This window comes from Lycorma delicatula, chromosome 13 (assembly GCF_047948215.1).
Source record: "Lycorma delicatula isolate Av1 chromosome 13, ASM4794821v1, whole genome shotgun sequence".
Classification (NCBI taxonomy): domain Eukaryota; kingdom Metazoa; phylum Arthropoda; class Insecta; order Hemiptera; family Fulgoridae; genus Lycorma; species Lycorma delicatula.
The window spans coordinates 38,049,737-38,063,918 of NC_134467.1; the positions used below are offsets into that span (position 1 = coordinate 38,049,737).

Sequence of the window (14,182 nt, forward strand, 5' to 3'; positions counted from 1 at the left end):
GATACGCCGACCTGCGAATCGAGTATAAAGTAAATTTCGGACTTCTAAGCGATAGTGAGGTGTCTGTATTTCTTATAGTAATGGCGTCCATCTTAGTTATCATCGTCTAACTGAGGAATTTTGAAGCACGTCCAGATAAACGATACTATTTGCGTATTGAGCCTACTAGGAGGCTCCCTACCGTACTCTACGAAAATTACGTTGAACTGCAGTTGCTGACTGCAAATCGTGAAACTGAAACACACAGGGGAGCACGTTTCCCACCAGTAAATTTTTAACGACACTGGTGGCCGATTTCGGTAATAATGAACGAATGAAAAATTGATGTGTTTTGCTATGACATGAGACCTCAACCGAATCTGTAAGTTATCTCAATAAATATGCTTTTAAATTGGTGAAGTCCTTTTTGAATCACCCGGTATTGTTTGTATACATTAAAGTAGTACATAAAAGAGTGATTTTTTTTTTTTTAAATTAGTATTATTCAGATTTTTAATTATTTTCCTTGTACGAAGTAAAGGAAGTACTGTAACCGCGAAAAATGTCGGTTTTCAGATTTCAACGGAAATATCCATTTTGACCATTCCTGAATCCAATTTGACTAGTTACGGCATGACGACTGTACTTATGTATCTCGTGTAACTCAAAAAACGATTAGCCTTAGTATGTTGAAATTTTGGATTTAGGATTGTTGTAACATCTAGTTATGCACTTTCCTTTTTAATTACAATCGATTGGACCAAAAGTGTCCAAAAAGTACAAAATCCAAAAGATTTGGATATTAGACTTTTTCTTAACTGCAGTAATAAGCCCTCATTGAGAGCTTTTTAACGATGTAATTGGTAATTATTTTCCTTGGTTCCAGAGTTATAGCCAAATAAAATATTAATTAATGAAATACTTGGATTTTACAAGTGAAAGGTACATCGAATCAGACTTCATACACATAAATATATTTTTTTTTTTACTTTTTTTAAATTTAAATATATTGATTTATTAATAATTATTAACCTCTGAATGTAAAAAAATGTTAGATAAATAATAATCCACAAATAAAAAAAATATATCAGAAGTTATTAATGAAATAAAATTTTATGTACTTTTCATTTTAAAAAAATATATATATGTAATTTAATAGGCGTACAAGAAAGTCATGTGGTGTCCACATAAGATTTTTAAAATTACTTATTTAAAAAAAAAAATTGTTTAATTTTAAATTAACTGGCTGACGAATTAATCATATTTTGATTCCAATAATCGATTTATTTTCGATTTATCTATTAACACATTGCGTTAATTATTTTAATATAATTATAATTTATTCATATTATAGATTTGATTATTTTTCCGGTATCTTAAAATTCGTTTTAACTTAAAATTCAATTTATAAATATTTCGACTTCCGTATTTTGTTTATATATCATTTAAGAAATGAATTTATACATAGTGTTGTCAGATTAAAATCTGAATTGTATGAATTTTTCTTGTTGGAAGATTGTTGAATAAAATATTGACAACTCATTATTTCTGTGTTATTATTTATTTATTATTTTATAATTAAATTTTATGTTATCAAAAAATAATAATAAAGCAACCTTTCATTATATTAAAATCTTGTCAAATAACACCTACATTATTTATTTAGTGTTTCATTTCCTAGATAGTTATCATCAGGTCTTTATTATTTTTTTTAACTTGTTTTCGATTTTCATTAAATGTTTAATTCTTTCATAAAATTAGTATAATTTTTAAATTTATTCAGATTTTTGTTTCTTCTATTCTTTCTTTATTTAGATTAATTTAATATTATTGTTGTTCTTATTAATTGCTATGGAAAACAAACAGTTTATAGTCTACTTGGAAAGACAATAGACAATTTTGTACTCATTTATTTGTTTACTTCCTGGCGAATATAGCCTGAGTAACTATATTAAAGGGGAAAGTATGGTGATCATATCATAAATGGGGTATCTGTTTTTTTTTTAATCTTTACGTTTTAGAATCTTACTAGCCCTTACATACAAAAAAAAAACACACACATATATATATGTCGGAGAGGCGAGGAGATTTGTCAGGGATTCAACGTTTTGTGTTTCACTCATTTTTATTATTACAAGTGGAGAATATATAAGATTATAATAAAGTTCAATTAATAAAAATGAGTAGATAACTCGTACAATGAAATAATTACAAATGATAATTATCACTTATCAATAACTCAGTAGTACACGAATTATAATATAAGATTAATTTAATTTAGAATTCAAATAATATTAAAACAACTTGCGATAGACCGAGGCTCAGGGAAATAACGAATTCGCGATCACCAGGACGTCTGTTCGATCTGGGTTCCAAAGCAAGACTGACTTTTCTCAATATTCTCAAATAATATGCCTACTGCATATTTCCTTTTCCTTATTAATTTTATGACACCCCTATCGTCCTGGGATCCCGACTACGTTGACAACCATGTGCCTACCTAGGCCTAAGCCTACCGCAATAAAACAATTTAAACCTTATTTTACAAAATATTACAAGTAATAGTACATTTCTTAAAACTACTAAAAATACAGATATTCTAAAGAATATTCTCATCGTTTTGTCGGAAGATACTCCACTGTACTTTATTCTCCGACATATATATATATATATATATATATATATATATATACAAGAGGGTTATTTTTTTTCAAGGTCCGATCGGTCGCGAAATAAAAACCTGAGAGAAAATCGGATGAACCTTTGCGCATATGTGTTGCGCAGCGTCTCTAGTATGGCCTTCAATCACGCCGTGTCACTTCGTTTAGTTCTGAATACGCAGCTACCACGTAAACATGTCTACAGCAATAGCATCTCCCGCCAAGTGTGAAGTGCGTGAGGTAATTCGATTTCTTCAGGCTGAGAGGTGTAATGCGGCTGAAATTCATCGACGAATGGGTACGGTATAACTTCAATGAGTGATAGTAAAGTGCGACAATGGTGCAGGAACTTTAAAGCAGGACGTACAGATGTTCATGATGCAGACGGTCAGGGAAGGAAGCGAGTGTCAACCGAAGATCTCGTTGAGCGAGTGGATGAGGTAATTCGAGAAAACAAATTCAGTTCACTATTTCTGTATTGAGCGATTCCTTTCCTGAAATTTCAAGGTCAGCTCTCTACACCGTTGTGAGTGAGAGACTTCAGTACCGCAAACTGTGTGCGAGATGGGTTCCCAAGATGCTGTCCGACCATCACAAAACAATGAGAATGGACGCCTCCCTAACGTTTCTCCAGCGCTACCACAATGAAGTAGAAGATTTTTTGAACAAAATTGTCACAGGGGACGAGACATGGGTCCATTTCGAAACTTAAGAAACAAAAGAACAATCCAAACAGTGGATCTATTCCCATTCACTGGCGGCTCCGTTCTATGACGAGGGTATTGGAAAGTTGGTACCACGCTACGACAAATGTCTAAATCGGAGTGTCGACTATGTAGAGAAATAGCGTAACTATGTAAGTACTTGTACTTACAAATACATTTTTTAAATTTTCACTGTGGTTTTAATTTCGTGACCGATCGGACCTTGAAAAAAAATAACTCTCGTATATATATAGATAGTAATGCTTTTGGTCTTATATTTTTTTTACATGTATACTAGCTGCAGAGGCGTGCCTATGGCACGCCCTCCGCAGCTAGGTTCTGCGGGCGGGTTGCCCTAACGGGCAAAAAAATTATCGTAATACGAAACTAACCTTCCTTGACACAATAACAAAACAGAAGTTGGCTTCAAAATTAATAAATCGCTATGAATATATCGGTATGAATATATATTAATAAATCGCTATGAATATATGAATAAATCGCTATGGATATATCGGATTAAAAATTCACATTTCTATTATTGTTTACCTACCATGTAAACAATAATATAAATGTGAGAAAACCCGCGTGTTTTGCCTATAAGCAGAAAACGAAAGAAGATATGTCACCATATTGAATCAATGATTTATGGTAAAAATTTGTTTTATAATTATTATTACTGTTGTTGTTTACTGTTTATAAACATTTAAGAAAAAAACATCGTATGATTTTTTGACGGGTAATATGTTTAGTCGTTAAAGCATGCTGTTTTTTTTTCTTTTGCTCTTATTTGTTGGTGTTGCTTCTTCTTACTTATTGTTTATAAACATTTAAGGAAAAAAAAATCATATGATTTTTTGACGGGCAGTATGTTTGATCATGTAAGCATGTTTTTTACATACGTGCACGCGCGCGCACACACACACACGTTTTTACAAAAGTTACTATGTGATTTTACGCTTTACTGACTTAAAAAAATGAATTATTTGATTTTTTTGTGTTAAATTTGTTAAAAAAGATAAATGTATAAGAAAATTGTAAAAAAAAAATTATTATAATAATCTGATTTAGTTATATATATATATATATATAAATGTAAATGTTAACATTTACGTTTGTTCAAAATCTTAAATCTCTGAAAGTTCTTCACCGATTGCTTTGAAATTTTGACACAACGTTGCATTCGAATACGAGCGTGTTTTTATATACCTAAGATGTCACACCAGTGGCACGTAAAAACATGCTTTATTTAGAAAAACAGCGCTATCTGTTGAACGTAAAAGCAACACACGCTATATTACATATTTTACGATTCCATTTCAATGTTTCCGATATGTGTATCCGCTACAGACTAAAAAACTACTGGACCGATTTACAGGCGGGGAAAAAGGGAAAAAACGAAAAAGATAAAAGGGAAGAAGGTAAAAAAATAAAGAAGGGGAAAATGGAAAAAAGGGAAAAGAGAAAGGGAAAAGGGAAATAAGGGAAAGAGAGATGGGATAAGGAAAGGGAGGGGAAATGGGGAAAGGAAAAAATGAATAAAATGAAAAAGGGGAAATAAGAGAATGGGAAAGGGGAAAAGGTAAAAGGAAAAGTTAAATTTTGTGAAGTTCCGTAATGTTCATTTTGTTAATGTTTTATCCAACTTTCAATTGTGTTCATTTAATCTATATACATACTCAAATATAGCAATAGCGAAGCATTGCCGGGTCTGCTAGTATTAATTAAATATCGAAATAAAAATCAATTTGATTTAAATCTTCATCTTAATATTATTTTTTTATCCCATCTTATATTATGGAAGTTTTGAATAAGATGTAAGGACTATGCAGTTCAAGCTTAAAGTTAATTTAGCTTCTACAATACCCAGTGAGAATCACTTTGAATAATTTATTTCACTTTGAAGAATATCACGAAATTGTACCGGTACTTTCATAGCCTATTCTACTCGTGAAAATAATGGGAAAAAATTCATATAAACATATACCCTAAAATGCTTCGTTGGCGAATTACAACTAGTGAAAGATTTCGCTCGGATTTCAGCCACCTCTCGGTGAAATGAGGTCATATTGAAATTTTTAGGACGTTAATTAAGGAACAGAATTAGTGATATCTTGTGGGGTTTGATCTGAAAAATCGAATAAAATAGGTTCAAGAACCGTATCTGCAATAGTTTCTAAGAAAACTGGGGTGAAATCCAATAAATTTGGGTAAAAACCCCTTTTTTATGTTTGAGGTATAATTATTTTGTTAAGTAGGTAATAAAAACTTTTTTTAAAAACTGGAAGTTACACAACTGTAGAATAAATAGTATTTGGATAATAATCTTTTTATTAATGGCAAATAAACAATAAATTATTTGAAAAATTATTATTTCAAAGTTGGTAATAAAATACTAGGGCTATTCAGAAAGTAAGGAACGTTTTGGAATTTTAAAAAACCAAGTACAAGAAAAACTTTTTATTATATACATGTGAAAGAGAGACTAAAGTACTACTTTTCAACATAATCACCATACAAATTCAGGCACTTAAAATTCCTGTGTAATAGAATTCTGCCACCTGTGATCTCAACCACTCAGTGACGCACCCATCTTGCACAAAATTTGTGGTAGCCTAGCTTCTATGAAACAATTTCAAACAATAAAGTCCGTGAAACTTGTGGGAAACATAGAGAAAGCTCAGTTATTGTGAAACGGCGGTTTTCACCAATCTTTTCGTCAACTTTGGAGACCAGATCGTCAGTCACAATGCTCGGACGTCTACTCTTCTCTTTATCGTGAACGTTTGTTCGGTCATTTTTAAAAGTGGTGAATGCACCACTTCCTGACAGAACTTTCACTCATTACGTTGTTCTCGTACACTTCACACAGTTCCCGATGAATTTCTATCGGTTTTTATGTTTTTTTGCCGACAAAAAACGAATCACAGACCGCACCTCACAACTGGCGGGATTTTCGATTGCAGCACACATTTCAAATTTGTATATAAAATAAAACGGGCAGTGCGGAGATGTTCCCGTTGTCACGGCTGGACGCTGACTGAGGTGCCGAGCACGAGCACACCGATATATACGCGATTGGCGTGCGCCTGGCGGCGTCAGGTGGAAACGTTCCTTACTTTCTGAATAGCCCTCGTAACAACAGCTGATCAACAAAGCTCAATACTGAGTTAGTGGTTAAATCTTAATCATAGAGAAAGGTGCATAAGTATATTAAGTACTGTGAACTGTACTAATATCATTTTGTTTTATTTATAGGGATGCCGAGGGCAGCAGGAATTTTATTGGCACTTATTCTGACAACATTGCTAAATACAGTATCAGCCAGAGGTATCCCAGGATCACCATCAATTGAAGAAAGTCAAGATGTATACAGGCTAATAGACAACATTCAGGTAATAAATTATGCTAGAAATTAAAAATACAATGCACTACTTCATAAATTTTATTTTTAATATAAAAAAGGGAGAAAGGGAAAATTGAAAAAAGTTAAAAGGGAAGAAGGTAAAAAAAGAAAGAAGGGAAAAATGGAAAACAGGGAAAAGGAAATGAAAAGGGGAAAGAGGAAAAAAGGAAAAGAGGAAGGGGAGAGGGAAATAAGTTTCCCTTTGTTTATCCACCCTCTGGAGCCAAATCCGCTCCAGGAACGGATCTGGCTCCTTAAGCACCTCAAGCTTAGTACACCAAACTGGCTTACACTAAGCACACCAAGCTCCAGAAACTTGGTACACCAAGCTCCTGGAGCTTGTAGCTCCAGAGGGTCCCATCGCCTCAAACTACCTCGGTAGGAACTAAGGTTCCCTCTCAGGTAGCCGAGACTCGGTCATTAATCATTCGCCATTCCTCTAATGAAGGGACCCAAGGGGGTCCCTCACCGGGACTACGGTCTTACTATACCACCCCCACCGTTGTGAAGTTCCTAAGGGAATTCCCGTATAATCATCGAAAGTGGGACACCTGAGCGTCCCACCCGTCCTGATCATAAAAATATGTAGCTATAAAAAAACAGTAACGGCAAAACAAATCGAAATTGAAATTGTGCAATCGTCAACAGTAAGAATGTATTATATCTTTTACAGTCTCTTTTTGAAAAAAAAATCAGTGAGATAATTTCTCATTACAAATAATAACACTTAAAAGTTATAATACATTAGTAAATCTACGTATTTTTCTTTTCTACTTAGTTATCTATTTTCCAGTTTTTTTTTTTCTCTATGAAAGTAAAACATTTAACTAAATGAAGAGAACTTATTAGTCTAATTTACTGACCGTAAATGAATTTAAATTTATTTTTTACTTCCTTTTACGATGTAAAGAAAGTATTGTGATCGCGAAAATTTCGGTTTCCAAATTTCAACCGAAATATCCATTTTGACCATTCCTGAATCCATTTTTGACTAGTTTCCCCGTGACGTCTATACGTACGTATAACTCAAAAACGGATTACCCGTAGGATTTTGAAATTTTGGATTTAGGACTGTTGTAACATCAAAGGGAAGACACATTGGTTCGAATTCGATTTTAATTTATTTTTTTTAAATTTAAATATATTGATTTATTAATAATTATTAACTTGTGATTATAAAGAAATTTATATAATAAATAATAATTCAATAATAACAATAAAACAAACAGTTATTGGTGAAATAAAATTTTATGTACTTTTAAAAATATGTATATGTAATTTAATAGACATACAAGGAAGTCAAGTGGTGTCCATATCAATTTTTTTTCATATACAATCTTTTTACGTAATTCTTATAATTTATTTTAAACTTTCCTTCACAAAAAGATTTCGAAAATTTATGGTGAGTCTTAAATTAGGGGGCGGCTTAAAAATATTTTAGGGATACATTTTTAAGAAAATAATCCCTACTCTAAATATTTTAATTATAATTTTTTATTAATTGCATTATAATTTATTAATTAAACTATCGATATAAAATACAATTTATGGGTAAGAAATTCTTAATTTGATGTATAATAAAAATAAACAATGAAAAAATATTAAATTTTAGATATATTTCATATCTCCAAGCTTGGGTTAACATCTTGAAATTTTATAAAGTGACTTTTATAAAAGACATCATTAGTGATAAATTTTTAATTAAAAAGATCGGGTGGGGCTGTGTTGGGGCGCACGGCCTTTGGTTTAACCTGAAACTTTACAGACCTTGGATGAAGTTCCTCCGAGCTACAGACCTACCAATGGGAGAGCCACCATCGTGACTTTTTGAACAAAACTGAAAGTCTCCAGTGGAAAATGTTAGTACCTTTATTCGGCCAACTGATAAACTGGTCGATTTGCATGTTAGTAAGCTACCTTTAGTACATCGTATTGAAATAAAAACGAGACATCGACCGCTGACTAAATTTGACTTTAATATAAAACAAGACAGTGATATATATTTCTACTAATATTCGACAACAATTTTGTTCATCATCGGACTGTGATATGAGAAGTAAGAGAGATAACCATAATAAGCGGTGATAGCTCAGTGGACGCAACCCACCGTGTTGGTCCATTGGTGAACGCGTCTTCCCAAATCAACTGATTTAGTTGAAGTTGATAGTCCTAGTAGATTCAAGTCCTAGTAGATTCAGTTATTTTTATACGAATTTGAATACTAGATCGTGTATACCGGTGTTCTTTGGTGGTTGGGTTTCAATTAACCACACATCTCAGGAATGGTCAATCTGAGATTGTACACTTCATTTACACACTCATACATATCCTTTGAAGTAATACCTGAACGGTAATTCGCTCGCTCGGAAAAGGACATCGAAGTACCTGTGCGTGGTCCATAACCTCCCCTTTCCAACGATATGCATAATTTATATTTCCGGCTGGCTTCTGAGCGGGCTGAGGCTGACATATTGAATTTTTATACTTTTTTACACATAATATTGCCCTAAATACACTTATTATTACTTAAATCGATCTATCTCTACAAATTCTAAACACAAACACATGAATAACCGCTCAATTACGTCTTAAGTCGTAAGCTAAACTGAATGGAAATGAGCGAGAGCGCCAATTTTGGCCGATCTGCTCTGTGTCCCCTTCCCGTCAATCCACTCAATAGTGACGCAAACTCAAAAGTCGTATCGATGAGCTGACCGTGTTAGTTATAAAATCGACACCACATTTACGTGTCTGAGACTAATAGTTAGGGATTTATTAAGATATAGATATTTTCGTTACGCTACAAATTTCTGTTCTTTCGATGCGATTTTAATGACGTTTCACGTCAAACAAATAAAATAATTGGTGGAGAGATTCCTCTACTAGTCAAAACAAAGAATATGCCGCTTTTTATGTTTTAATATGATAACTTGTCTATTTTTATATTTAAGGAACAGATCTATTCAAAACCTTAATTTAATATTTATATATATATATATATATATATATATATATATATATATATATATTAAAATTAAAAAAAAACCATACCTGCGAAAACTTTGAATATCTCAAAAAGTTTTTTAAAATCAAAATGTTATATATACAGGTAAAATATTAATTTTTTTTTTTTATGTTACAACAGGAAAGAGATCCCAAAAGTTTAACATATATGAAAGAGTTAGCCATAATGTTGGATAAATTAAAGCAACAACCGTTGGATTCTTTATCAGAACAATCAGAAGAATTATTGCCGATACCACAAGCAATGCAAGGAAGACCATTGCCATCAATGCAAGAGGGGCCAAGAGAAGATAAACGAGGAAGCTGTAAGTATAATAATATTTTCATTTCTACAAAAAAAAAACCTTTTAAAGAATGACTTCATTTTTTCTACTTACACCCATGGGTCAGAGCTATTTGAATGCAGATGCTATGACCTTTGTTTATGTGATATATATATAACCGGGATAGTCTGGTGGTTAAACTTGTCATCTCAAAATCAGCTGATTTTTCGAAGTCGATAGTTCTAAGGTACGAATCCTTATAAAGACAGTTGCTTTTATACGGATCAATCTATACTGTGGATACCGGGTGTTCTTCTTTGGTAGTTGGATTTCAATTAACCACATGTCTCAGGAGTGGTCGGCCTGAATCTGTTCAAGACTACACATTTACCGGTACTTTTACAATTACACGCCAGACTGCGCAAAGATGCCTTGGCATCTCTGCAGTGTACATGACATTAGGTCATTGTGCTCTTACTCTGTAACCTGATATTCGTAAATAAATAAATAAATATATATATATATATATATATATACGAGGTGCGACAATAAAGTAATGAGACTGATTTTTCTTTGCAAGATGTGGCAACCCTGCAGCTTGCGTAGGCATACCATCTTTGACCTTGGTCTATAAGCTACTTCTAGTCCAAGCGGCACATTGATGCAACTGCTCAGTCGTGAGTTGTGCTGTAATAAGTGAACAAGTGTTTGTGTCTCTCGTCACAGAAATGAAACCGCAAAATATTGCGCGACGGTATGCCATTTCTTTTTGCGTTAAATCGGGTGAAAACGCGACGACAACCTACGGTAAGCTTCAGAAGGCTTTTGGAGAAGAGGTTATGTCAAGAGCTCAAGTTTTCTGGTGGCATAAAATTTTTAGTGAAGGCAGAACGAATGTTGAAGATGAAGACCGCAGTGGACGACCATCAACCTCACGGACAGATGTCAACTTGACCAGGGTGTGTGAAATCGTATGATCTGATCGAAGATTATCCGTGAAAATGATTGCGGAAGAAATCAACATTAATCGAGAAACGGTTCGTCTAATATTAACTGAAGATCTTGGTATGAGAAACCAGGACAAACAGTTAACCTGGACAAACAGTTAACCGATATTTCTACAAAGAAATTTTAGAAAGACTTCGTAAACGAGTTCTTCGTGTCCGTGCCAACATTGCTGATAATTGGATTCTGCATCACGATAATGCGCCATCCTGCTCTGTCAGTACAGCAATTTTTAACCTCAAAACAAATTTCAGTACTACCACAGCCACCTTATTCACCAGATATCGCTCCGTGCGACTTTTTTCTATTTCCAAGAGTCAAAATGGCGGTCAAGGGACACCATTTTCAAACAACACAAGATGTCCAAAAAGCTGTGACGAGGGTCTTGGAGGATATTACAGAAGATACGTTCCAGAAATGTTACCATCAATGGCAGAAGCGCTGGAATAAGTGTGTGCAATCAGAGGGGAACTACTTTGAAGGAGACAACACTAAACATGACTAAAACGCTAAGCAACATTTTTTTTCACATCAGTCTCATTACTTTATTGTCGCACCTCGTAGGAATATCTGGGCCAAATTTGACGAAAACCAGTATGATCAATCTTGTCTGTGAACAACACACAAGTACATTCGTACACACAAATATATATCTATTTTCTGGTCTAAGTAAACTATTTAGACCCTAAAACGTAAAGATTTACAAAAAGCGACCAGAAAACTCCATTTTACAGGGGTTATTGATAATGGGGTTATTTTACTAACCCCATTTTGGTGTATTCCCCATTTTTGACATTAACACCATACTTATAGTTTCGCCTTTAATATATTTATTCTAGTTATATTCGCCGGGAAAGTAAAAGAAACCAAATATGTGATAATTAAACAGTTATTTCTATTACAATTAATTTAAAATTTAAAAATAATTTTTTTTTTAATATATGTTTGTTACAGATATGTCATTGTGTCACTTCAAGATTTGCAATATGGGTCGAAAACGTGGTTACTGGAATCCATGGAACAGAACTTAATTAAAAAAAAAAAAAAATATGATAAATACATTAAAGAAAAAATGAGCAGATTATTAAAAATAAAACCAAAACAAGATACCTAAAAAAGACAATATAACTGACGCCAACGACATATATAAAACAGACATAACAAAAGCTTAAAAATAAATAAATAAGTAAATAGTAATATGAATTAAATATTTACAAAAATATAATATAACTATAAAACGAAAATGTACGAACGTATACGGAAAAGTACGAAAACAATCGAAGATAAACGAATATAACCGAACATACACGAACATAACTGTACCGACTGAAGTAACGACTTCTAGTTTGACAAACAGATTAAACTACTTAGAAAGAGATTTACCATAATTATTCAGTATGATTCCTGTAAGATTAACATTATTATTATTTTATTATTATAATCATTTTATTATTTTATTTATTTATTATTAATATTTAATAATGTTATATATATACATGTAATAAATTATATTAATTATTTAATATACATATATATATTTTTTATATAGAAAAATACACAATTATATAGTTTATTTTGTTTTCTATTTTAGATTTGTAGTACAAATTGATTTTTTAGTAAAAAAATATATATATATTTGATTTCATTTTTAAAATAATCAGTTATTTTATTACAAATATACTGTTGTAGATTAGTAATGTCTTTAAAAAAAAATTAAAAATTATAATTATTATAAATATTATATATAATTATTATTCTTATATGTATTTAAATATAAATATCAGTGAAATGAAAATAAGAAATGAATTTATTAAAATATAAATAAATCATAAATCACAAAAATATATATAATAAATGAAAGAATATAATTTATTTATTTTTCCTTTTTAATATTTCCACTGTAATTTTCTTTATTTATAAATACAAAATTTGTAAATTACTATCATTTCAATTCGAAAATAAAAAAAATAATTTGTTAAAATAAATTTTTTTTTTATAATTTTCATTTAAATTTTTTACTCATCCCAAGATTTATCATGGTATTGACTTTTTTTGTTTTTAGGCAACCAGTAGTACTTACAGCTAAGAAACAGGTCAAAATAATAAACAAATTACCAAAGATGGAACGAACTCTCTTAAAAATACAAATAAAATTTTCAAAACAAGCTAAATTAACTGCTGATTCTTCAAAACCATACTGCTAAGAGTTTCAGTGTTATATATTCACTCATAAATCAATTCTTTTAAAGTAGAAACTGATGTGATTGAAAAAATAATTTTTCATTTAAAAAAAAACTCAGAATACGGTTAGAAATTTTTAAAAATATAGCAGCACTTATTAATAAATTAACACTGGGTAACAACATGTTGGTAACTTCTTAATCAACTGTTCCTAGATTCAATTCCCAGCAAGGGTATAGTTCATCAACGCAAAAAAGAATCTATTTTTGTGATTAAATAAACATAATTTAGTGATTAATACATTACATAAACTCAAAGTTTGTATGTGGGAATACAAAATTTCTTTGCACATAAAAATGCTTTGCGTGAACAGAATTTGAACTTGGAACCTTCTGTGTGAAATCCTACCACTTCAGGTCGGTGGTTTTAGAACCAGTTTTGGGAAATTCCATTATTGTTTTGCTTAAAACGTACAGTTTTTGTATCCAGTTTATTGTTTTTTTTTTTTTTACAATTATTGTTATTTCTTCCTTACTTAGTATCCTAAACTATGTGGTGAATCATTGGCTATTCCATTACATAACTTCACTAATACTTTATCTATTTCCAAAATCCAAGATATAATACCCACTACAACTTTATCAAGCTACCTTTTTCTAGCTCTACCTACTGATCTCTTTCTATTATAATAATTCAATATTTTCAAACCTCAATATATCCATGTTAGTATTTTCATCATGTAGGCAAAGCATTTTTTATATTTGTAAAAACCCTTTTGTTTTTCTTTATCATTCTTCTTTAATGAATTAATTTTTTGGTAGTTTATAAATTAAACACTTTTCACTTTTCTTAGTTTTAATAACTCTCTTTTATTCTTTGATAGCTTTTCTGTTTGTAATATATATATATATATATATATATATATATATATCTTTTCTTTTACACTTTCCCTAGATTATA

General features: G+C 31.5%; 2 protein-coding genes across 2 annotated transcripts in view; one reads left to right on the forward strand and one right to left on the reverse strand.

Annotated features, from left to right (window-relative positions):
- CNMa (CNMamide) overlaps nucleotides 1-12,619 on the forward strand; it is a 158,086-nt gene extending 145,467 nt beyond the window's left edge. Inside the window, exons 3-5 of the mRNA XM_075380968.1 lie at nucleotides 6,602-6,738; nucleotides 9,895-10,078; nucleotides 11,996-12,619. Of these exons, the coding sequence (XP_075237083.1) occupies nucleotides 6,602-6,738; nucleotides 9,895-10,078; nucleotides 11,996-12,072 (398 nt within the window). The 3' untranslated portion in view covers nucleotides 12,073-12,619. The remainder of the gene's footprint in view (nucleotides 1-6,601; nucleotides 6,739-9,894; nucleotides 10,079-11,995) is intronic.
- Nucleotides 1-14,182, reverse strand: part of DNAlig3 (DNA ligase 3) — a 266,939-nt gene that overhangs the window by 231,730 nt on the left and 21,027 nt on the right. The gene's annotated exons all lie outside the window — the stretch shown is intronic.